This window comes from Engystomops pustulosus, chromosome 2, assembly GCF_040894005.1.
Source record: "Engystomops pustulosus chromosome 2, aEngPut4.maternal, whole genome shotgun sequence".
Lineage (NCBI taxonomy): Eukaryota > Metazoa > Chordata > Amphibia > Anura > Leptodactylidae > Engystomops > Engystomops pustulosus.
Window position 1 is genome coordinate 38,620,039 of NC_092412.1, and position 26,265 is coordinate 38,646,303.

Below are 26,265 nucleotides of genomic sequence, written 5' to 3' on the forward strand. Positions count from 1 at the left end.
TTAGCATAACTAAAAAAAAAAAAAAGCTCCAGGAATAGCCAAGGACATTGCCGTTTTCATCACACCCGAAGACATATAAGGTGTTGTACCAGCTTAGGGTAATCGGTGAGGGTCAAACTTTTAGGAGCCCACAGATCATGAGAATGAGACCCCCAGCGACTCTGGAGAAAACTAATGGGTGGAGTGGCAGGACGAGCACACCTTATGCTACTCCATGCTTTTGTGTGGGAGCAGTTGGAAATCGATGAGCACAGCGCTCTGGTATCTCCAATATCTCATTCACTGCCTGTGAGGGTGATGGCGATAGTTGAGCACAATGCTAAGCAATTTATGTGTCCTACCACAACACCATTAGTGAAAAGGGACCCCCGTCCTCCGTTTTCATACATGGTGTGGTCCCCTTACTAATTGCAATGTTATCCCTTATCCTGTAGGTAAAGGAAAACTTCCTAAGTTGGTACAACCCCTTTAAATGCATGCTCGACCTGCTGCTCCAACAACTATACATAAGTATATATAATACTTAATAAGACCCCATTCTCGTTAATTTGGCATTCGGCTACTTCATTCTTCTACTGACGCGAAAAGGAGTTAGGGTAAAAACCAGAGCGTCTGAGTTAGATGGGCAACAATTGGTCCATATGTCCTAATGGTGCAAATGTGTCCAGGTTGGAATCACATGTCCCGCTCTACAGATCAAAAACATGGCAAATCCTTAAAAGGTCAGGCAGTTATTGACGACCCACCACCCACTGAGGAATTTGCAAAAAAAATTACAATTTTTTGCGAGGGGACTCAACAATGTCATCCAATGCCTTCAACCCTTTAGCTTCAGGGCTATTTTCACAAGTTTGCCATAAGTAAATAACACCCGAATTACAAAAAAAAAAAAACACCACACATAAAATAAGCAACCCGGCAGCTGACACTCATAGGCACCTTCATGCAATTTTGTAACAAATCTGCACAAAATCCTCTGAAGCTCAAAGTCTTACCTAAGCAGAAAACATCTCCTAAAATGAGAGCACAAAATACAGAGTTGATACAGTTACTTATGCAAAGGTCTACATTCCTTCACAGAATTACCAACTAGGGAAAGCCAAAATATCTATTCGCCCTGTGACGCTGCAAGTGATCGTACTACTGACAGCACTGAAGTCTAATGGGGATTTTCTCATACTAGTGGCATATAAAACAGATGATTTATCACCTATGTAACATCACCTATATTCTCCAATCAAAGGGGTACACCTAGCTTGTAGTTACCCCCCATCTATAGGAAAAAATACAGCGGGTCACCAGAATGGAAATGATACCCACTGCCGCTTAAAAGGGTTTGCCCCTCAAATTTTAATCCCCTAGTGATGTTTATACAATAAAGCTCATTTTAACCCTTAACTTTACAATTTGACTCAGTTTTATTACGGTTTATAGCTTATGTAATATGCAGAGTTTGACTTTCTAAGCAGACACTTCATGATCCCTCTAGTGCTGTGAGATGCTGTGTGCTGACAATGTGCTTAGATTATCAGGGTACAGGGTTTATCTACACTTTTATTTAGCTTCTGAACATTCTACTAGTATCTGACACATCGGAAAAAGAGAGATGAGATCCACGAGATGGATATAACACACAATGACACTCTCAGTTCTGCTACATCTCAGCTATAACACACATAGGGTGCCTCCCTCCCCTAGATAAAGACCTTATCTTATCTATAGCGCATACAGTAAACTCTGCATGCTACTTGCCAGCAGGAAAGAGCAGGTCTTGTAGTGTAGGAGGGAGGGACGATGCAGAGACACTGCAGTGTGCAGATAGGAGAAGCTATTCATGAGAAAAATCTGCCCTGTCTGACCATAGTCAGAATATTTATAGTTGGATCCCAGGGCAAAACAAATTGTGTACTGTACACCAGGACTGATAGAGCCAGGTTGGAATTATATCTGTAAAATTCTGTAATTTGGTTAATAACAGTGAATTAGAGAATGTATTCTTTTGTTAACCAGAGGATATTTAAGAATCCCTTCTCATGTGAATACCCCTGTAATTATTTCTCTATGTATGGTCATGGATGGCCAAGTACAAGATTGGGCTATTTCCGGCAGCTCCATACACAGCTGTGCTCTGTTGTTCCATATATTGGGCGGATTGGGACCCTCTTTCTCATGATCAGTTGGATCTCTAATAAATAGCCAGTTCTCCTTCCTTCTTAATCTTGTTCGCTCAAGGCGAAACGTAATTTATGCAGAAACTTTATGCAGAGAGGAGGGGGAGCAGCGAGCCACAGCAGCTACCATAGGTCTCCACCGACTAAGGCCGCTTGCACACCAACTTATGATGATTGGGCCATTGTACGGGTGGGCATACAGCTGCATGCAGAAGAGAGGAGGGGTGAGCGCCGCTCTTCATAGAGAAGCAAGAGGCCAGCGCCTTAGCATGGCAAAATATAGGACATGTCCCATACTTTTCTGGTCACAGCAAGTCAAAGTGTGCTGACCGCAACGTGACTGGGCGCCATAGGGACCGATATACGGCTGCAAACTGCACAACCGGATATCGATTCCCCGCACGTTTGTAGAGGACTGAAAATTCAAGGACAGACTGCAGAGATGAGAAATACTATAAAATGAAGATTACATGTCACATATACTCAACAGGGCCACCGACTTCTGCAAAGTTTGCAAAAGATGAGGAAAACTTTAGATTGGATACTAAAGTTCTGATTTCAAGATCTGATCCCAATCCATTATATTCCAGCTGCAAGGTATGACATATTACATACGTGCATGAAAGAGGAAAGGTACAAAAATTATATAAAACTACAAGAATAATCCCACAGAATTACCACCAATGGAGGAGATTATCCTGCTGTACGACTGAGATGTTCAAATATTTTGGTTACCTCTCGCGCTTTCCTTATACTAGTTGTAACATATTTCGGCGTATGGCCCGGAGCTTTCCCAAGGCCGAGCAATTACTGGATCGCTACTATGACTGAGCTGTCGCTGACCTTGCAATGTCTGCTGCCAGATTCTCCTAAACATGCACTTACAGGATTAGAGGCTGGGAGCTAGAATAGTTACAGAAAATGACATGTGGAGCTGCAGAACTTCTCCATGAGTCATGTTCTCATTATAGGTTAGTCATCCTGCCCCAGGTCCCAGATAAATAAGAGGAGAGCCATGCCGAGAAATCACAGTCTATATGTACAGCGTCAAGGTCTTCTATAGCTTTTACATACAACAGGAGAGGAGAGGATACAGAAAAGAAAGTTTTAAAGGAAAGTGACGAAACTATAAGCACATCAGGGCAAAATAACGATTCTCAAACTTTTGGAAATGTAAAGTTCATGTAATAAAAGGGATTGTATCAAAGAGCTCAGAATGTTCTAGTTTCCATCCGTTCTGAAAATAGTAAAAAGCCAAAAAGTGTGTAATAGTCATACAATTTTCCAATATACTTTCTGTACCAATTTGTTTCTATATCTCTGCTTGCCGTCATTCGGAAGAAAGCTTCTATGTATACTTCCCGTTTCTGGTCATGTGATGTCACACAGGTACATGGCTCGTTATATCCCTGGTCATGTGATGTCACACAGGTGCACGGCTCATTATATCCCTGGTCATGTGATGTCACACAGGTGCATTGCTCGTTATATTCCTGGTCATGTGATGTCACACTGGTGCACGGCTCGTTATATCCCTGGTCACGTGATGTCACACAGGTGCACTGCTTGTTATATCCCTGGTCATGTGATGTCACACAGGTGCACTGCTTGTATATATCCCTGATCATGTGATGTCACACAGGTGCATGGCTCATTATATCCCTGGTCATGTGATGTCACACAGGTGCATTGCTCGTTATATTCCTGGTTATGTGATATCACACAGGTATACGGCTTGTTATATCCCTGGTCATGTGATGTCACACAGGTGCACTGCTTGTATATATCCCTGGTCATGTGATGTCACACTGGTGCACGGCTCGTTATATCCCTGGTCATGTCATATCAGACAGGTGCACGGCTCGTTATATCCCATGTCAAAAAAGCTGCTCTAAAGGATATCACCTCTTATTGGCGGCTATTGGAAAACTCTTCAACTTTCACATATCATCTCACAAAAATGTTGCCTTAACTGCACACAATATGAGAAGTATTCGTTTTTTTTAGCCATTTCAGACCCTAAATGAGTGAAAACTACTTCTCCTACAATTGTTATCTGAAATATTATCACAGAAATTCCACTAGTGAGATAGGGGCGCCCTCTGCTGTTCAAAACCAAGCATAACATAAAAATGAAAATCAAATCCAGATTTCACCAGGTTTCGAGGTCAGCAAATGAAAGCAGTATTTTATAACCTGGAAAACTGCAACCAACATGCACACTTGCAGGGTCAAAATCCAACCGGGGTTCCCTTCATTTGGACATATTCAATTTGTACAATACAGATTTTGTTGCCTGCAATTCCAACACTGACCCAGTACCCCCACTCCCATCATCACAGTCATATATGATGTTAAAGGTGTTGTTTGAGGGTGAAAAATATGGCTGCTTTTTTACAAAAACAGGACCATGCTGGAATAGAAATGAATGGAGTTTAGTTACAGAACATCACATTACTCTTATTATGGTGCTGATTTTGGAAGAAAACAGCCATTTTTTTTCAAACACCAATAGGGAACTGTAGTCTCATGGGGAGGCATGGACTCCTATCATCATACAAGACTATGATGCCAGGAGTCAAAGGATCTAGAACCTGAAATACGCCAGTGTGAAAGGGACCTTAAGGACTTTGTATTTCTTTATGTCTTAAAAAAAACATAACATCAATACTGTCAATCAGTTAAAGTAGCAGCTACTACAATGCAAAGACTGCAACCAATACACCAGATGCAATTAGAATATTTGGTAACCCCCTTTAAACAAAACACAAGCAGTGTCAAAAGCCTGACTTACTTCTCTGCACGTAAGACACCGGCATAATAAGGAGGATCCCACGGCAGCAATTCCTAATGGAAAAAAAAAAATGAAAGGCAAAACTTGTAAGGAATATATATTCACAGCACAGGCCATAATAAAAAAAAAAAACATACTGAATAAGGGAGAAATTACAAGATAAAAAAACAACATGACAAAGAAGAGAGAAATTGTGCTACCCATAGAATTCAAGCCGGTGTTCACATTGGAGCTGCTAGGGACCCCAATTCAGGCCAATCCCTTTATAAGCAGTTGTGAGATACAGATCATCACATACAGGACACACAAGTGTTTTACATATTCCCAGAATTCCATAAAATATCAAAATTTCTACTACTTAGTTGGTAGTCAGTAAAGCTTTAGAATGAGAAATAAAACCCTCCTTACAGGATTCATGGGATTCAGCTTCGTTTTCATTCCCAGCATCATTTCAAAATCTTTCATTGTTCTTGCGGGAAAAAAGAAACCAAAAAAACACATGTTAAATGTAAACAAAAAATAAGAAATGCACAAAATGTAGCAAATTTTTTTTTAAAAAGCCTCGGTCTTTGTGTTACTCACCGTTCTCGTAGTTTGTTGGACAACTTTTCAAGAAACGCCATCACGTTCTCTGTCAACACAATTCGATACAAAGTCAGAAATGGTAAGAAAATATTACAGTATATAGTCATGGAAAAAAAACATCAAACAGGGCACTGAGTACACATACTTTTCTAACCAAAATAGTACCTGGGGTTTTCATCATGGTTCCAAGTAACGCTCTGTGTGCAAATGTTGGATATCCGACCAGCTGAGCCAACGCATTTCTACTGCTGAGCAATTCATCCAGGCATCTCATTTGGCTACCGTTGGGGTAAAGGAAGATCTTGTAAGCAGCTTCCCGAACCTACACACACAAAAATTATAGACTATGGATAAAAACTTCAGTCCATGTTACAGTGCAGGAGGAGCTGAACAGATTATACATAGTATCCTATCTCAAGGCAGCATGTTATAGAGCAGGAGATGTGAGCAGACTATACAGTGTCCTATCTGAAGGCAGCACGTTATAGAGCAGGGGATGTGAGCAGTTTATTCAGTGTCCTGCTCTATAACATGCTACCTGCAGATAGGACACTGTATAATTTGCTCAGATCCCCTGATCTATAATGTGCTGCCTGCAGCTAGGACTCTGTATAATCTGCTCAGATCCTCCTGCTCTATAACTTCTGCTTGCAGATAGGACACAATGTACAATTACCTCAGCTCCTCCTGCTCTATAACATGCTACCTGCATATAGGAGGAGCTAATTGTACATAGTGTCCTATCTGCAGGCAGAATGTTATAGAGAAGGAGGACCTGAGCAGATTATGCAGAGTCCTATCTGCAGGCAGAACATTATAGAGCAGGGGATCTGAGCAGATTATATAGTGTCCTATCTGCAGGTAGCATGTTATAGAGCAGGAGGAGCTGAGCTAATAGTACATAGTGTCTTATCTGCAGGCAGAATTTTATAAAGCAGGAGCAGATTATACAGAGTCCTATCTGAAGGCAGCACATTGTAGAGCAGGGGATCTGAGCAGATTATACAGTGTCCTATCAGCAGGTAGCATGTTATAGAGCAGCAGGAGCGGAGCTGATTGTACATAGTGTCCTATCTACTGGCAGAAAATTATAGAGCAGCAGCAGTTATAATAATATACACCTGCAATCACTTACCAGGTCATCCGGGCAGTCTGCGTGTAATCCATTGATCTGTATGTACTTCCCATCCCAGGAAAAATAAGAGCGGATATGTTCTGGAATAACGCTGACATCTATTCTATTAGGCAGGCTGGATCCCATCAGGAAGTCACTACTTAGGTCAGAAATCGCAACATTCAGATTGACGGCTTTCTTACGCTGCATTGAAACAAAGAAATTATTAATTAGAATACAGATTCTACCTAAATTTATCCTTCAAAATCTGGTCAGAGATTGGTGGTATCGCGTAGAGATGATTGAAAGGCAATTATTAGGCAAGGGACAACCTCCTGGCCATTCATAGTGCATAACTGGTATATGCGTGACCCCTCACAGGAGAAGACAGACCACACAACACCATGAACACATGAAGAATACATAAAACACAACGTTATCTTCTCATACAAGAGCGAACTGACCTTTTCCTCATTCAGGTGGATTCCACTGATCTCAAAATCACTTAAAAACAATTCAGCCACGCGCCTGGATAGGGGAAAAGTCAAGAACTTCCGTTAATACATCTAAGACCATCATTTATCAAATGAAACAGAAAGTCATAGGAGACGTTAAATGGAGTTTATGGAGGTTTGGAATAAGAAAATATGACTGCAGCGCCACACCTGGCCACAGGTTGTTTGTAGTATTGCAGCTTAGCCCTGTTCAGTTTAGTGAAACTGAGTTGCAATACCACTCTTCACCTGGGAACATGTGTGGTGTTGTGTTTGGAAGACAGCAGTCAGGTGGTTGAGCCTGAGGCTCATTAGCATAATTTTAGAGCCTTCTTTTCTTAAAAAGAAGGATATAAAAAGCTAAAAGAAGAGTGGATCCTGCCAAAGGGGGCACACACCAGTATGTCACTGTGCTTGGCTTACAATCCTTCATTCTGGTGGTAGATGTCCTTTAATCCATGGGTTGAGTCCAAGAGGGTGCAGGAGGGCAGGTAGTGGCAAGTGAGAAGTCCTCACTGTTTCTGGGTCCTCTCCTGCTGCTCCACTCTGTGTCCTGATGGCAGATTTTCTTTAACCGGTTAAGGACCGGGCCCTTTCCTGTTTTTTCATGTCCATTTTTCACTCCCCACCTTCAAAAATCTATAACTTTTTTATTTTTACACGTAAAGAGCTGTGTGACGGCTTGTTTTCTGCGTAACAAATTGCACTTCATAATGATGGTATTGAATATTCCAAGCCATGTACTCAGAAGCGGGAAAAAAATTCCAAATGCAGTGAAAATGGTGAAAAAATGCATTTGCACCATTTTATTGTGGTTTCAGTGAGCGCCCCAAATGCCACGTCTACTTTATTCTTTGGGTCGGTACGATTACGGGGATACCAAAATTGTATAGGTTTTATAATGTTTTCATACATTTACAAAAATTAAAACCTCCTGTACAAATTTTTTTTTGATTTTGCCATCTTCTGGCGCTAATAACTTTTTTATACTTTGGTGTACAGAGCAGTGGGTGGTGTCATTTTTTGCGACATTTGATAATATTTTCAATGATATAATTTTTAGGACTGTACGACCTTTTGATCACTTTTTATAGATTTTTTAAATATTTTTCAAAATGGCAAAAAAGTTCCAGTTTCGACTTTGGGCGCTATTTTCCGTAATATTTTTAATATATTTTGATAGACCGGGCATTTTCGGACGCGGCGATACCTAATGTGTTTATGATTTTTACTGTTTATTTATATTTATGTCAGTTCTAGGGAAAGGGGGTGTGATATGCATTTTTAGGTTTTTTATTATATTTTTTTTACTTTTTTTTCTTTTTCTTTTTACTATTTTTCAGACTCCCTATACTACAGTATGGCAGTAAATCAGGATTTTCTTCCTCATTCATTACAATGTGCTATCAGCACATTGTAATAAAGAGGTTAAAACGAAATAGCATCGGGTCTTCGGAAGACCCGAGGCTACCATGGAGACGGATCGCCGCTCCCCAATGACGTCACGCCCATGCGCCGCCATCTTTTTGAGGCTGCTGGCAGCTTTGCCGGCAGCCATCGCTGTGAAAACACCCGCGATCGGTGCTAGCAATATGCAGCAAAGACTTACCGGCTATGGAGAGGGCTCAGCCCGTGAGCCCTCTCCATGCAGCGGGACCCGACCGCCGCCGTGAATACATGGTGGGCGGTCGTAAACCAGTTAAGGGGTTTTCCCCAAATCAAGATAGGCCCTATCCACAAAATTTTCGTCAGCTACATTGAGATGTATGGAGCAGAATGGTCATGCGCGGCCGTCTGCTCCATTACTCTGACAGAGCGACGAGGGGTCTGACTGAGGTAATTGGGACCCAATGTTTTCGTGATGTGTGGGGGTCTTATCACTGAGACCCCCACGATCAGCAAGTTAGGCCATCTTCTGTGGATAGGGCCTAACTTTGATTTGTGGGAAAACCCCTTTAAAGATGTTTGACACTTGCTAATAGCTGTTGTAAGATGTGTAAGGAGCTGGTGCAATCTAACCATGTGTCTCCCTGTTCATCTTGGCTAGCTACGTCCAGATACTTATCTTTTTATTATTCCACAATTGCAAATGACAAAGTCTACCTAAGGAGTCTACTTAATTCCTGGACCATCTATTCACAACTGTATCCGAAAACAAAATCCCATATGTGTCTTTGTGAGGCCACCCGATGGTTATATTGTAAATTGCAGCACGTCTAGGGTTTTATTAGCATTGACATATTGAAAGAAGGAATTGTCAAAACTAATACCACGAGTATCTCTTCTTAATGGAACCTTTCTACAATTATTGTCTAAAACTTATGGTGACTAATCTTTGTTAATCCAAAAAATTATGTGCCGCTTCAGATATGCAGCTCCAGGTTAGCGATCACTTATATAATACACTATATCATGCACCGTCAGTATTACTATTAGTACCAATAGGCTCCTGGCAGTAAACGCCAATCTTTAAATATAATATGGGTGACCCTTTTAGAGTCTTGCCCAAGTTTGCAATAAGCGACAAACCCCTATTACTCTTCTAAGCTTTCAGGAACCTGTATCATGGTGGATTGTAAAATCACAATGTTCAATGTTGGAAATCACATGGTTAATAGTAAGTGTATTGTAACCCCTGCTACATAAAACAATAGCACCCTGTTCACACAGACTAGAATGTACCTCGTTTCAGGGTCCAAAGAATCCAAAACAGATTTGTTGTCCAGAAGTTTCCTCAAACTTTCACACAGTTCAACATTTGTGTTCAACCTTAAAAAAAAAAATTATAAAAGTCCATTAAACATGCATAAAGAAAAATAAAAAAAAATGTACATTATGATTGTATATTATGCTGTACACAATAATGTGCATATAAAAGCATAAACCAAATTCTATCAGTGTTAGGCTACATTCACACAATGTATGCCCGCCGTACCGTAGTACGGCGGGCATACATCGGCGCTGCGGAGAGGAGCAGGGGATGCTCACCCCCGCCCCTCTCCATAGGAAGATACAGCGCACAGCGCCGTATTGCGTGGAAAGATAGGACATGTCCTATCTTTTCCCGGGCTACGGAGTGGTACGGTGCCGCACGTGTGCTGCACCGTACCGCTCCCGTACAGGGCCGTGAGCCCATAGAAGTGTATGGGGGACGTATATCTGCCGTATATACTTCCCCCATACATGTGTGTGAATGCAGCCTTAAGAGAGAAAGTTCTCCACTGCAGAGTAGACCACAATGTATATACCAAGGACGTCCTACAAGCTACCAATGTTCAGGGTCCTCCCAACTTACGTACTTAAAGGGGTATTCTGGGAATATGAACGTCTGACACAAAAACCCATGATGATATAAATAAATGAGTACAACAATACTCAATGTCATTAGTCACAAAACTGAGCTTAACAGACATCTACCTTCAGGTGAAGGATTGTACACCAAGCACACTGACATACTAGTGTGTGCCCTCTCTGGCAGGATCCACTCTTATTTTAGCTTTTTATATCCTTGTTTTTTGGGGAAAAAATGCTTCAAAAATTATGCAAATCACATTAACACCTATGGAGCCTGGAGCTTCTCAAGCTCATTTGCCTTAATTTTAAAAGCCTTAAAAAAAAAAAAAAAAAAAAAAAAAAAAAAACAGGGCATGAGAAGCTAAAAAAGAGCAGATCCTGCTGGTTTACAATGCTGGTCATAGATGTCCCTTAAATCTAGGTAGCCACACCACCAAATTTCAAGCTGATCATTCAACCTGTGAAGAGCCTTGAAATATATGTTATGTATGGAAGCGTAGTCATCCCTTATAGCCCAGGTTAATGGATTTTAGAAAAACTGAAGTTTACTCTCCATTAATAGAGACTAGAGTTTGCTTCTAGCCTATGACCATGGTGATGTGTATGTCTACAGAGGAGCTTGACACTTCAATACTCTCTTCACACTCTGCAGCAATGCTACATTTATTGCAAAATTTTAAAGACTCCAAATAAATTGCACCAGAACGACTTATTGTGGCAGATTTATCAAGCTGTCTAAAAGTCAGAATATTCTTAGTTGCCCATGGCAACCAATCACAGTTCCCCTTTAAAATATTCATTAGCACTGGTAAAATGAAACATGAGCTGTGATTGGCTGCCATGGGCAACTAAGAATATTCTGACTTTTAGACAGCTTGATAAATCTGCCCTGATCTGTCAACATCTACGAGACTTCTGCAATCATCCACAACAGAAGGTGGGGGAGAGGAGAGACTGCAAAACACATCAATAACAAAGGTTCAAAGGAATAAAAACACATGTGCCGGGCGAGTCAAAAGTCCTAGGACCCCCAAATGGAAAATGATGTGAATACCCCAGCAAGTAATGGGCTTATGTATTAGGCTACGGGACACATGTACCTTTGTTTTGGCTATGTGCTTTAGGCTTTTTTTTCTCTTTTTCTGCTGGTCAGTTGGGTCTTTTTGAGTTTTTCCCAAAAATTTGCAACTTTAACATTTGGCATAGAAGCCCAGAAATAATTGCAATTACTTGCTAAACACCAGTAATTGCAATTATTTTCTACTTTACAACATCTTCACACCAAGTGGGCATAGAGAAGATGTGCAGGGGCCGCAGCCTGCACGTTCCTACTAACTACATAAAGTTGTGTGTTTTTTGTGAAAAACTATGCCAGCAAGTAGCTTTTGTAGTTTTGGCCACCGGGAGAGCCACCAGCCAGATACATCGGGAGGCCTCCTAGTCTTCACGTATCTGGCTGTGCCGGGCGTATCTCCCCAATAGACTCTGAGAACTCAAAAAACACTGCCGAAAACTAGAGAATGGCAAACCATGGCTTTTAAGATGGTGGCCACATGCTGGACATAGTCTACAAGACAGACCCATCGCCCATTACTTGTAGGGTATCAGATATGAGTATCAAATAAAATAGGGTCCAGAGTGAAATGTATCTAGAAAGGAGCATCCAACCTATACTCCACATAATGTAAAGGGATAAAAGAAGATGGAAGAGACCCAGGGAACCTACTTCTCCACCATGGTACCTATGTTCCTGCAAGCTTCTTCTGCTGCATCTCGGAACGAGGGGTCCGGATGGGCGACCTTCACAAAATCCGCCTGCAATATGGAATAAAAGGATCATTATAGCAGGATATCTCATACCCACCAATTATAATAAGTATATGGGACTACATGAGAATATGCAGAAAGTTCCACAATGACCGGGCACCCACTAGGTGCTCCATTCACCTGGGTCCCTAGTGAATACTGCTCAGGCATGTGATGTCACACAGGTGCACAGCTCATCATAACACAGACAGTAATCAGAGCTGTGTGTTATAACGAGACGTGCACCGGTGTGACATCACATGACCAGCGATATAACGAGTGGTGCACCTTGGCGATATCACATGACCAGGGATATATACGTGCAGTGCACCTGTGTGACATCATATGACCAGCGATATAACAAGCTTTGCACCTTTGTGATATCACATGACTAGAGATATAACGAGCCGTGCACCAGTGTGGCATCACATGATCAGGAATATAACGAGCCGTGTACCAGTGTGACATCACATGATCAGGGATATATACAAGCAGTGCACCTGGGTGACATAACATGATCAGGGATATATACAAGCAGTGCACCTGTGTGACATAACATGACCAGAGATATAACGGCTTGTGCAGATGTGACCAGGGACCAGTTTTTAGCTTCCTATAGAATGTCAGCAAGCAGAGATCTAGAGGAGTTGATACAGAAAGTATATTGGAAAATTGTATATGATTCATTTATATAAATATATGAATGGTCCATACAAAAATATGGTGGTAAATTGTTTCAGATTAAATCAAATCAAAGGGGGCACTGTCTCCATCTGGAGAAATCAAGATTTAATCACCAGAGGCGACTTCTTTTTTTACTATGAGAACTGTCAATCTGTGGAATAGCCTGCCTCAGGCACTGGTCACAGCAGGGACAGCAGAGAGCTTCAAGAAGGGTCTAGATGACTTTTTACACCTAAATAACATTGATGGTTATGTTATATAGAACCGTTTCCCCTAAAACCCTTCCTCATCCAATCCCTTCCCTTCCTTGGTTGAACTTGATTGACATGTGTCTATGATACTATAAAATAATATCAATTATTTGTTGAAAGTGGACAACCCCTTTAATAGAAATAGGACCTCTTTACAACACACTTCTTACCAAGTCAGCTACTTTACACAGCTCATCGCTCAGCCGGTCAAACATCTTCACCGTCTCGGCACTGGGGGGCGCAGTACACACTCTCTCCACTAGGGACTCAGCATTTCTCAGGGCGTTATCTTGAACTATCCGAAATCCTTCCGGAGAACTCAGCTCGGGAACTCCGAACAATCCCTGCAGGATAACGAGATGCATAATAGATGTGAATATGGGGAGATGATATATAACTGTACCATGTGTATAAGGTTGCAGGACCCCACATCTGTGTAAGATAGATCAGGGGTCTGACTCCTGATACTGGAAATAGGGGCACAGACTTTGAGCACAGCGCCATTCATCTTATAGTGGCAGTGTTGGGTATTGCAGGTCCAATTTACTTAAAGGGGGCGGAGCTGTAACCAGATCATGTGACAATCTTGCTCTTGCATAGGATTTTATGGTGCAATACTGCAAGTTACCACTGGTGGAGCTGTTTTTAGGTGAATGACATTATTCATGACGTCTATAAGGTCAGTGCTTTCCTATGGAGACCCCAGGGATAACATACAGCAGCCATCGCCGCCTCTCACCGTGTTCTTCCCGAACACATCCAACCTCCGCTGCTGCTTCACATTGAAAGCGGCACCGACAGGAGACCAGCCGGTGCTGACCCGGCGACACGCGGGGAGACCCCCGGCCCGGAGCCGCAGGCTGCACAGGAGCCTCTGCAGGGACAGCATGGTACCGAGCAGAGGACACCGGCTGCGATACACATGTACCCAACCTCCGGCAGCACTGTGACCCCGGAATAAGGCGGCGACAAAAAAAAAACAACGAACTGATTGGTTAAATCATTTGATTGATGGCGGCTGTAACCAATAAGAAAGTAGAAAGACTGCGGTACTAGTTGTAATTGGTCTACCGCCGGTGCGCTGTTACGCATGGCATGCTGGGAGTTGTAGTTTCACATGTAGGACTGCTTTACTACTGTACTTACAGAGTCAGTGGGAGGAGGGAGAGAGAGCAGGGGGTGGATTAGACATGTTCTATTCATTGTAAAAGCCTGTGAATCTGCAGCACCGAGTGGCTATGGTAACGGCCCCAGGGCCCTTTAAGGTCATTAGAACAATTTTAAAAGTTGATTTTAGAAGGAAGGAGGCCCTGGATAACAAATATAAGAAGATTACCACAGTCAAGGTGCCTGGATCTATGGGGCACATTTACTTACCCGTCCTGCGTGATCCCCGAAAGTGCATTGTCTGACCGAAATGTACTGTGCCGCGATTCACGAAGATTGTGTGTCCGATATCCTGCATGTGTCGCTTCCCTGCTCAGGTCCGTCCGAGTTGGATCGTCCGACAGCCCGGCCCCCCGATTTCTGTCAAATGAAAGCCAATGCAACCGCGCCACAATCCGATCGCGTGCGACACAATCCCCAGTTAAACACCTGTCACAGCGACGCAATCCCCGAAAATGTAGGAAAATCCCACTAAAGTGCGGCCTATTATGGCCCCAGCCATAATGTTCCTGCGCCCTGTAGCATATGATGCCCCCTTTTGATGGAAACATGACAGTTCTGTGTCATAGATGCTGTTTTATTACTACATAATTGTATACAGGGAATGAATTATTTTATGTGCTTCATTGCATTACACTTTATGGTTATATATTCTTGTACGGGTGTTGTGCAAATTTTACGTTCTTCATCTTTCCAAACTTATGAAATTAGAAAACCTGAGAATGTAGAGTCATCATCACCATCGGCATAAAGACCATTGTTGCTGTCTACAACCTCCAGCCAAACCTCCGCATCCCGTTTCAGCGACAGAACTGAGGCCCCGGAGGCTTGATTCGTATTGGATGAAAACACATGATACATGTACTGTACAATCTTCCCATCACGCATTAGGGTAATATGTACATTTTTATTATAGACCGTGATTTGGTAGGTAAGAAAATAAAGGCCGTCTTTTGGAGCCGTGAACTTTCCACTTTCTGTGCTGTAAATACTTTGCTCGTTGTAGAAAACTTTTTGAAACTTTATTGGGCCGTCAGTAGATGGAAAAGAAGAGGTCAGTCCGACGTGAAACGCATAGGTTTCCTTTGTCACCGGTGATGCTGGTGCCCCTGGTAGACCTGGAAAACCCTGAAATCCTGGAGGCCCGGAAGATCCTGGAGGACCTAGTTTTCCAGGAGGACCTTGTGGACCTTGGTAACCAGGTGGTCCTGAAAAAAAATAGCAAAAATGATAGGATTTCCTAAAATTCCAGAATATAGACTATTTCTACCTCTTCTATCAAAGGAACATACCTGGGTCACCTTTTGGTCCTGGTTCTCCATTTTTACCATCTCTTCCTGGAGGTCCATGCTGGCCGTTCAGTCCTGGGGTTCCTGGGATTCCCGGGACTCCTGCATTGCATTCATTATGTTTGATGGCCACATCACAGTTTCCTAATAGACCATGTGTGACCAGAAGGATTGCAACCAGGAATATATCACGTCTCATCTAAGAAAACAGAACAATGGAACTGTTAGCATCTGGTCCTTTCTTTCTCATAATGAAAAGTAATAAGAATCTGTGCAATTTTCCAATATACTTCAAGATATCTGCTTGTATTCACTTAACAGCTACTGAAACCAATCATGACTTACATCAATTGCAACAATGCCACCTAATCTGTTCAAACACATGGGTTGCTTTCTATCTATCTATCTATCTATCTATCTATCTATCTATCTATCTTCTATCTATCTATCTATCTATCTATCTATCTATCTATCTATCTCTGTCTACAGTATCAATCTATATGTTAAACTATCAATCCCATTTCTCTATTAATCTATGGGGGCAATTATGAACACAAAAAGTTTTGGGCAAATGGAGTTTTGTGTCTGTCCTCACAGTTCCCCAAAAGGAGGCCAAGTGAGGGTAGGGAAAAGTCAAATAGAGTCCAATATGTACAAGATAGTTCTGTAACCCCAGTCAAATTTATTTTGGGTCTCTGCGACAATTGGATTGTAAAAATGTTGGATTGTCATAAGAACCAGGATTAACAATAAAGCTTCATTACCGACGCCTTTGATAACTGTTACAGTGGATCATTGTAGCCTATGACTAAAGTCCTTTAAATTATCAAGATCCAGAGGTCCGTTTGTAACTTGGGGTCGTCTGCAAGTTGGGTGTTCTTAAGTAGGAGACCGTCTGTAGTGTCTTTTCATATCTGTCTCTTATCTATCTATATTTTATCTATTAATCTTGTTTCTATCTATCTCTACCTCATATCTATATATCTTATATCTATCAATCTCTATCCATCTCAAATATAATCTATCCCATATCTATCTTTTTATCTCATCTGTATGTTTTAATGTAAAAAACGTGTACCAGCATTGTATTCCTTACAATGTTTCAAAATTAATTTGATTTTACCTAAGACTACACAATAAATCAACAAAAATACTAGAGGTAGTTTCTTAAATCTATGACCATATAAAATATAAGATTACTTACAGCTTTGAAGAAGTAGAGAAAATTCTAATGTTTTCCAGAGAAACACAAATGTGACAGATGTTACTCTAGGGTTGTCATCTGCTCTGTCTAATCTGGTCTATTATTAATGGGTTTGTGTATGAAGCCTGTAAATTAATAAATATCTTAGTTAATATGTGTTTTACATAACTGCTTGTGTAAGTTAAAATTAAAGGGGTTGTCCAGTCCTTTGGATAGATACTTACTTGCTAATCAGTGGTGAGACCCCAAAGGATAACAAGGAGGGGTCAGTTGCACCCCAAAAGAATGGATGAGCATGTCCAACATGCACACTACTGCTCCATTCATTGGGGGTAATTTACTAAGGGCCCGATTCGCGTTTTCCCGACGTGTTACCCGAATATTTCCGATTTGCGCCGATTTCCCCTGAAATTCCCCGGATTTGGTCGTACGCAATCGGATTGTGGCGCATCGGCGCTGGCATGCACGCGACGGAAATCGGGGGCGTGGCCGAATGAAAAACCGCCGGATTTTTAAAAAAAATCTGTCGCGGAGCTTGCACTTAACTTCACTCAGCCCGGCTCGGTGAACTCCAGCACGTTCCGATGCTTTGCAGCGTAGCAGCGCCACCTGGTGGACAGCGGGGGAACTACCTTAATGAATCCCGGCCGAATCCACCGCAGAGAACGCACCGCTGGATCGCGAATGGACCGGGTAAGTAAATCTGCCCCATTGTCTATGGAACTGACGGAGAAAGATGAGAATGGCGCTTGGCTATCTTCTTCAGCACCATAGAGATAAATAAAGCAAAAGGGCGGATGTGCAACCGGCTGCTCTTTTCGGGGGAACAATGATGGTACTACAGACCCCCATTCTCAATATCCATGGAGACCCCCATATTCAGCAAATTAGCCCCTATCCTGGGAATAGGGCCTAATTTGTGACTGGACAACCCCTTTAAGGTTCAACTTCCTGATACTAGATGCCAGAAAATTTGGCAAAAAAGAGCTGCAGAGATGATAACATTAGATGTTGTCTGCTTCAACTTATTTTTCCACAGCTGCTGCTATTGTGATAAGGTCTTGTTCACACAAACATGTGTGGTCTGTGAAACATGGACTGCCCAGGAACTGGAGCGAATGCTGAAAGTCCCTGCAGGACAGTGGTAATATACATATCACTACATGATGGCACTGTTTTCTGGTGGCAAGGCAGGGGCTCTTTAGGGGTCATTTATTTGTATTTTTCATTCTTTCTTTTTATGTGCCTTTTTGGGGACTTTTTGAAATGTGCACTGGAGTCGGCTGGACATTAGTTTTGTGTGACATTTTTGAAGCATTTGTAACAGAACCCATTTAGCGCAAGGAAAAAATACCACACTAAAAAAAGACAAAAAACAAATAGAGATACAATAAATGACCCCCTTTGAATCGTATACAGGTAGTCCCCGGGTTACGTACAAGATAGGTAGATTTGTTCTTTAGTTGAATTTGTATGTAAGTCGAAACTGTATATTTTATAATTGTAGCTCCAGACAAATTATTTTTTTTGCCCCAGTGACAATTGGAGTTTCAAAATTTTTTGCTGTAATGGGACCAAGGATTATCAATAAAGCTTCATTACAGACACCTTACAGCTGATCATTGCAGTCTGGGATTATAGTAATAGCATTCAGAGAGCTTCATCAGAGGTCACAGTGGGCTGAGGGGTCCGTCTGTAACTATGGGTCGCTGTAAGTCGGGTGTCTTTAAGTAGGGGACCGCCTATATAGCTATAATTTTTGGAGTCTCACTCCTGGATTAGTGTTTGATCTGAAAAATACAGGCATCATAGAGTTCTTGTTTCACAGATTCATGTGTATAAGCTCTGAGCCTATGTGGCTCTTCTGACGGCATAAATTGTGCTTAGAAAGATAAACACTTACAACTTTCCCCCTCTCCGTGTCCAGTACATGTTCACTTCTTGGCAGAACCTGAGAACCCAGGTGTGTGTGTAGATGTAGCTGGGTGCGAAGAAGAATCCGATGTGTTCGATGCCTACTCCTTCATTACAGGAGCTTTATTGTGGTGGTGCCGAATGAGACCTTGTCAGCCACTTTTGAGAGACAGTGGATGGTATTTTAGGTGTCAAAGGGGTTCTCCAGTGTCAATAATTTGAATACTACTGGCCTCAGATTTTCTGAAAATAATAAAGAAGTAATAGGTACCGTATATACTTGAGTATAAGCAGAGTTTTTCAGCACAAAATTTGTGCTGAAAAACCCTAACTCAGCTTATACTCAAGTCTCAAGTTTTTTGTGTTGGCTACCTCGGCTTATACTCGGGATGGTTTATATTCGAGTATATACGGTACCTCAATCAGTCCCTCAAGCACAACACCTCCTGTCAACCCCTGGCCTATGTTGGTATACATAGGCCCTGCTGTGATATCCTAGCTACTTGCTACAAACTAAGGCTACGTTCACACAAATGTGTGATTTCCTCAGTCCTGTATATTGCTGTATGAATCTGTATATACGTGACAATTTTCATCCGTATGTGCATGTATGTCACTGTATCCGTACAGTATCCGTATAAAATACAGTGCGCTGGCAAATGATGGATAGCTTTCTATTGGCTGGCTGGCAGAATGCAACGCCCGCTAGTTCCAGATACTGCACGTATATACGGCAGCATACAGTGCACACCTGTATACAGCACATATGCAAATTGTATTTTATACATTTCCATAGACTTCTATGGGGCATAATGAAATAGGACATGCTCTATATTTTTATGTTCCCATTGCCAGCCTGTGGGGGACGTATATACATCCCCCAACGGTCCTGTGAATATAGCCTAAGGCTGTTTTCACAAATACGCATGCTCGCCGTGGGCCACAAACAAATGCGTAGTGGAGAGAGGATTAACCGCTGCTTACCCCTCCCTCTCCATGCGGATGAGTGGGAAAGTAGAGAAAGCTCTACCTTTTTCCTTAGTACGGTGGGAAATATGTCCATTTAAATGGATGGAGGCATTGCCCTTTCTAATGCTTGTGGCCATATGCTACCAGTACCAAAACAGTACAGTACGGGTAGCATACACACAGTTTGTGTTAAAGAGGCCAAATACAGACCAACAGACCATAGCCAGAAGTTGTAGTGGGTGTGCGCCCCCGGAGTATATAGCCTGCCAGTCCCCTGTAGTATATAGCCAGTCAGCCCCTGTAGTATATAGCCTACCACCTGTAGTATATAGCCTGCCAGCTTGGCAGGAGCGTCAGAAGGTGAGTTGAATTTTTGTCTTTTTCCTTGACTCGAGTATAAGCCGAGTTAGGGGTTTTCAGCACATTTTTTGAGCTGAAAAACTAGGCTTATACTCTAGTATATATGGTAAGTCCTTACTTCATGGTTTAAAACTAAAATAAATCTTTTTGTCCACTACATAATGGTAGATGAGACCAGTGAGAGGATAGCAAAAAATACAAGTTTCTGCAGCAACCAAATTGCTTTTATTTGTGAACATTTTTGAATGTGTGTAATCATTCAATGAGCTTTATACATTAAGCTGTGCAGTTAAAGGTCGTGTTTCATCACATGTTTTATTTTTGGAGATAACACCATGAGATTTCAGGTTAAATGAAGGTTTGATCTGCTCTGGTTTCATGAAATCAGAAAACCTGAGAATGTAGAGTCATCATTACTATCAGCATAAAGACCATTGTTGCTGTCTACAACCTCAAGCCAAACCTCGTCACCTTCTTTTAGAGCCAGAATTGAGGCCCCGGAGGCTTGATTTGTATTAGACCCATTAAACACATGATACATGTACTGCACAATCTTCCCATCATGCATTAGGGTAATATGTACATTTGTTTTATAGACTGTAATTTGGTATGTAAGAAAATAAAGACCATCCACTGGAGCCGTGAACTTTCCACTTTCTGTGCTGTAAATATTTTGCTCGTTGTAGAAAACTTTTGGAAACTTTATTGGACTGTCGGCAGGTGGATAAGCAGATGTCAGTCCGACATGAAAGGCATAGGCTTTCTTTGTTGCTGTTGATCCCGGTAAGCCTGGAAGACCTATTATACCAGGAAGTCCTGTAGGCCCGGTAGGTCCAGGGGGGCCGATTTTACCAGGTTGACCTTGTGGACCTGGGACGCCAGGCATTCCTAGACAAAAAAAACACCTTAAATTAATATTGCTGTTAATTCTGCTATTAGGCTACATTCACACTGCCGTTGCCCGCCCGTACCGTAGCGGGCAACGGCAGTGCGCGGGGAGAGGAGGAGGAGGTGAGCGCAGCTCACCCCCGCCCTTCTCCATAGGAAGTTATGGCGCACGGCGCCATACTACGGAGAAAGATAGGACAGGTCCTAACTTTTTCCAGGGTACGGAGCAGTACGGTGCCGCACGTGTGCTGCACCGTACCGCTCCCGTAGGGCGCCGTGCGCCCATTGCCGTCTATGGGGGACTTATATCGGCCGTATATACGTCCCCAATACAGTAGTGTGAATGTAGCCTTAATATTTCAGTTTTCTCTGATAACATACCTGGGTCACCTTTTGGTCCTGGTTCTCCATTTTTACCATCTCTTCCTGGAGGTCCATGCTGGCCGTTCAGTCCTGGCGTTCCTGGGATTCCCGGGATTCCTACATTGCATTCATTATGTTTGATGGCCACATCACAGTTTCCTAGTAGACCATGTGTGACGAGAAGGATTGCAACCAGGAATGAATCCCGTCTCATCTAAGAAAATATTACATTATTTATGATGAAAAGTAATAACATATTGTACAAGGTTTTCACCAATTATTAGCTCTTGTCATTTAGGACAACTTCGCCTATTACTCTCAATTCCTATACAGGGGTGGATTAAGACCGCCATCAGTATTAGAGCTCCTACAGGTCCGGAAATTACTTCCTACATTTGGTACTAGAATCAAGCATCTTGGGTAATGAAAGATGTGTCCTTTCGGCTGCTTTCAATCTGTGGTTTTATGTGTATTGAGAGCAGGAACAGATGTGAGAGGATTTCATGGGTGAAGGTCCTTCTCAGTATAAAATTTGGTGGGTGGTTTGGTTGGCCATGGGCCCCCAGAAGGCTTGGACACTAGGCTACTGCCCAAAGCACCTGTATTATAGTCCACTACTTTTTGGTCCTATATCCACTTTCCTTTGCTATCCTCCTCAGTGTAGCCCCTCAGAGCATCGATCTGTGTTTTTTAATCACCTCACACTGTGCTGATTATTTCTATAAATCCATAAAGTATCAGGATAAGCAACAGGAGACAATTCCTACGGATGGGGTGGGGCTGGTGCATCAGTACCTACGGTGAATTAAGTTCACACCTCTACGGCAATGCCAGACAATTGAAAGGCCCAGGTCTCTTGATGTATCCGGCGTCTGGCTTTTCAGTGCATATATTTTTACACCAGATCCATTGTGAAGGAGGAAATAGTTCCCAGCAACTGCACTTTTTTCAGAGCTTCTATGACAGTCTTCTAGCGCCCTGTTAAACGTCTCCCTCCGTCCAGTGTACTCCTAAATGTCCATGTAAACCTTCACTGTCTGCAGCCCACTACCTCCAGCTCCTGCTTTCAGAATATTTATCTACACACCAGGGAAGTTGTCAACCCTTAGTGCATACACAGCATGGGCCATACTGCTAGTTATTACTACTTATTCCATATGCAATGCTCCTCCACGTGATAACAGCTTTCAGGCTACTCATTATATAGATCCCCTATGTACAGATATTGCAGCGCTCAATGAATTTACTTATTGAAATCTCATTGGATTAGCTGCTGAGCACAAGGCAACATGGGAAATGAGGGCAGTATGCAGTAGAATCAATTGTAGGGCAAAGATAGGAAGTAATGAGACCAGCCCACTTCTCTGCTGCCGAGGAAGATTTTTGATGAGTAGCTTCAGCACAGAAAATGCCATAACTCTGAAAAGAAAACAGTGAGCAGCAGAGTATGGGCATTATCCTATTTGTTTAGCCTATCTGTAGCAAAGTTACCCTTTAAGTTAAGATTTAATAAAGCCTAAAAGCCATACATTTTTTTTTCCACTGTAATTAAACTGAAGTTATATTCTCCAAGAACACTTTTGTTGGTGTAATTTTTGCTAGTTGTAACTAGTTGAATATAAATAAATATTCAGTCTATTCAGTTTTTCTGCATCATTCACCCACTAGCTGCCAAGACCCAAGAGCTAGCCACTCAGCCCCCTAAGAAGTCTGGCACCCCTGAAGGACCTCCACCAGTCTCTGCCAGGTCATTATATGGCTCAGCCACCATGTGAGGGCTACCACCATATTGGGGTCTGCAACTCCAGCAGTCGCCGTGCTCACTGCTCACTGCAAACCTTGATGGACAGTTATATTAAAACCCTGGTCATGTTAGGTATACGGCTTATTACCATAGTTTTATATTGTGTATTTTTTATGTAGCCATGCATCTCTGTAATAATATGTCTATTAGAAATTAATAAATAAACTATATTTAAAACAAACAAATTAAAAATAACGATCAAAAACATAGGGGCAAATGTGTCTTGCAATTTGCGCCTGCTTTTTATTTATTTTTTTTGGGAAGTTCTGCTCTTTGAATTATCATTGGGCTGATTTCCTTTAGATAAATTGTGGGTTTTTTGTGCAAATTTGCTGCAACCTATACAAAACAGTTTTCAACATCTGGTGGGGGGTATTTGCACATTTTTTTTAACACTTTTTAGGTGCAAATTAGTGAAACATCCTGCACAAACATCTGCCACCAGGATCAGTTTAAAGATTAATTAGGCACAAAGCAGGAAAACCAGTGCACAACAAGCTTCAGAGAACATATGCCAATAAATATGCAAAAGAAGAGAGAAAAGAATGCAAAAAAACCCCACTGTACATCTATCCCATAGTATATAATTTATATATATATATAGTCCTCTACATGTTACTTATGTATAGGATTGTGTTCTTATTTGGTTTTGCATCAAATTATATAATGATGTAACCAACATATAAATCTATGTAAAGTATAAATCTGAGTGTATGTATGTATGTATGTATGTGTGTCCACTAAAGGAATCTGCACCATAGGGTTTACCATCAGAAAATTTAGCGAAATAGACTCAGAGAACGTCATAGTTTTGAATCTAAATTTTCACCCTGTACTTTCCAAAATAAATGTATTAACCACCATATACAGGAGCCATTGTCTGCTGCGGCTGTGGCAGTTAGAAGCTGAGCCGTGATTGATCACTATTCTGTCACAGGTGATTAAAGGGGTTATCTGGTTGTTAAAAATTACTGAGGGCGGGCTATTTAAAAATAATAAACGTGTACTTACCTCCTCCGGCGCCGCCGATGCCGCGCGCCGTGGTCCCTTCGATCCCTGCTTTGGTTTGTTTACAGGTGCACAGAAGCCGGGCACAGGGAGCTTCCGGTATGCGCTGTGGCCGGCTTCTCCCATCCGTCCCTATCTCTCAGAGTTGTAAGCGCTGGGAGATGTTGTCGGATGGGAGATTTCGGCGACCGGAAGCTCCCTGTGCGCCCCTGTATACAAACCGGCACACAGAGGAAACGGACAACGGCGCGGGACATCAGCAGCACCAGACAAGTTAAGTAGATGTTTATTATGTTTAAATAGCCCGCCCCAGCCCGGCCCTCAGTAATTTTTAACAACCGGATAACCCCTTTAAGATAACCCCTTTAATATGAGCTCAGAGCTTTGATTGGTTACTATAGGCAATGAGTATAAGATACTGATGTGTGATGTAATATGGAAAGGGAGAGAGATGGGTAGGGAGAGTAAGGCCCCTTCTCCACTGGCGTTTTTCACGCGCGAGTTCTGCGCGTGCATTTGACGCTCAGAACTCGCATTGCACTCTGTCCCATTGTATTCAATGGGTCTTTCTCCATTAGCGTGGTTTTTAACGCGCGTGCTTGCGTTCGTTTGCACGCGCGTCAAAATCGCAGCATGCTCTATTTTTGCGGGTCACGCGTGTTTTTCACGCCCCATTCAAGTCTATGGAGATGCATCAAGAACGCATTGCACTCGCAATCATTGCAAGTGCAATGCGAGTGCAATGCGTTTTAAACGTAAGGGTTGCTAGGTGACCAGAATAACATTATTTCCCCTGCTCGCGATCGAGCATTTAATTAAAAAAACACAATGAAGAACAGTGAAGAATAGAATAAAATCATTGTACACAGTGAACACAGTGACCACAGGATCATTTAAGATAAAAACACAGTGCAGAACACATATATATATACACATATATATGTGTGAAGAACACATTGCAGATGTATTTAAACATCTGCAATGTGTTCTTCACACATATATATTGTTCTTCACATGCTATTTTGTTCGCGCCGTTCCGCGCGTATCTCCCGACAAGTAAGCAGATGTGCCGAACATCTGTAATCTATTCTGCACTGTGTTCTGCACTGTGTTTTTATCTTAAATGATCCTGTGGTCACTGTGTTCACTGTGTACAATGTTTTTATTCTATTCTTCACTGTTCTTCACATCTGCTAAATTGTCGGGAGATAATATACGCGCGGAACAGTGAAGAATAGATCGCAGATGTTTGCAAATTATCAGAAGACATTATTTTTCAATTAAATAACACATTTTAATCCCAAACCATGGTCCCTTTGAAATATGCTCGAGTCTCCCATTGAATCGCGCGTCAAAAATGCGCCGAAAACGCAAAAAAAACGCAAATTACTCCAAGGAAAAATGGAACAAAAACGCAGCCAAAACGTCAGTTTTTCACGCATTGCACCCTGACGTGAAACGCAACGCTAGTGTGCAAGAGGCCTAAGTGAGTGAGAGACAGGCAGGGAGAGTGAGTGAGTGAGTGAGTGAGAGACAGACAGGGAGAGTGAGAGACAGGCAGGGAGAGTGTGATAGAGACAGGCATGGAGAGTGAGTGAGATCCAGGCAGAAAGAGCGAGTGAGAGACAGGCAGGGAGACTGAGTCAGAGAGGCAAGGAAAGTGAATGAGAGACAGGCAGGGAGAGTGAGTGAGAGAGAGGCAAGGAGAGTGAATGAGAGAGAGGCAAGGAGAGTGAGTGAGAGACAGGCACGGAGAGTAAGATAGAGACAGGAAGGGAGAGTTATAGCTAAGAACAGTTATTTACGATCCCAGCGACGCCAGGATCTACAGATAGTAAATATATAAAACATAAGTTTACTTACTGCTACAAATATGTGAACAAGATTCTGAAGTGCAGAAGTGAAGCCTAGTGATACTCAGGTTGACATATCTGCTATGTCTAGTCTGATTGTACATGGAAGCCTGTAAATAATTATGTCTGTTAATGTATCCTGTAAATTATTTCTTATGTCATGTAAGATTACATATAAATTTTCTTATACTATTTACAGGCACTGTTTTTCTAACATTTAACCAGGCTATTATATGTGTACAGTATTGGCTAA

At 42.1% G+C, this 26,265-nt stretch overlaps 2 protein-coding genes across 5 annotated transcripts in view; both read right to left on the reverse strand.

The window, feature by feature from the left end:
• MIPEP (mitochondrial intermediate peptidase) overlaps positions 1–14,157 on the reverse strand; it is a 55,077-nt gene extending 40,920 nt beyond the window's left edge. Inside the window, exons 1-10 of one of the 2 annotated variants that reach the window (XM_072134305.1) lie at positions 13,933–14,157; positions 13,364–13,537; positions 12,179–12,267; positions 9,841–9,927; positions 7,129–7,192; positions 6,686–6,868; positions 5,716–5,872; positions 5,548–5,596; positions 5,374–5,434; positions 4,966–5,018 (exon numbers count right to left, since the gene is read on the reverse strand). In XM_072134305.1, coding sequence (XP_071990406.1) covers positions 4,966–5,018; positions 5,374–5,434; positions 5,548–5,596; positions 5,716–5,872; positions 6,686–6,868; positions 7,129–7,192; positions 9,841–9,927; positions 12,179–12,267; positions 13,364–13,537; positions 13,933–14,082 — 1,067 coding nt within the window. In that variant the 5' untranslated portion in view covers positions 14,083–14,157. Of the gene's footprint in view, positions 1–4,965; positions 5,019–5,373; positions 5,435–5,547; positions 5,597–5,715; positions 5,873–6,685; positions 6,869–7,128; positions 7,193–9,840; positions 9,928–12,178; positions 12,268–12,399; positions 12,535–13,363; positions 13,538–13,932 lie in introns of those variants that run through there. The other variant, XM_072134306.1, reaches the window with a different exon arrangement.
• A 789-nt stretch (positions 14,158–14,946) lies between these two features.
• On the reverse strand, positions 14,947–26,108 carry LOC140117513 (complement C1q and tumor necrosis factor-related protein 9A-like). Of its 3 annotated transcripts, none has more exons than XM_072134309.1 (3): positions 26,023–26,108; positions 15,653–15,848; positions 14,947–15,568 (listed from the first exon to the last, which is right to left on the reverse strand). In XM_072134309.1, exons 2-3 carry the CDS (start codon positions 15,846–15,848, stop codon positions 15,060–15,062), a joined length of 705 nt encoding a protein of 234 aa, XP_071990410.1. In that variant the 5' UTR covers positions 26,023–26,108; the 3' UTR covers positions 14,947–15,059. The 3 variants fall into 3 exon arrangements, with proteins under 3 accessions (XP_071990410.1, XP_071990409.1, XP_071990408.1); XM_072134308.1 differs by lacking the exon at positions 26,023–26,108 and adding an exon at positions 16,854–16,941 and having other exon boundaries at positions 14,948–15,568; XM_072134307.1 differs by lacking the exons at positions 14,947–15,568; positions 15,653–15,848 and adding exons at positions 20,334–20,984; positions 21,366–21,561 and having other exon boundaries at positions 26,023–26,105.
• Between the last annotated feature and the right edge of the window lie 157 nt (positions 26,109–26,265).

Bases quoted from the DNA above. Each gene is read 5' to 3' on its own strand.
- LOC140117513 (XM_072134307.1), bottom strand. From the start codon at position 21,561: ATGAGACGGGATTCATTCCTGGTTGCAATCCTTCTCGTCACACATGGT. The intron at 20,985-21,365 runs GTATGTTATCAG...TTTTTTGTCTAG, and splicing joins AGGACCAAAAGGTGACCCAG to GAATGCCTGGCGTCCCAGGT.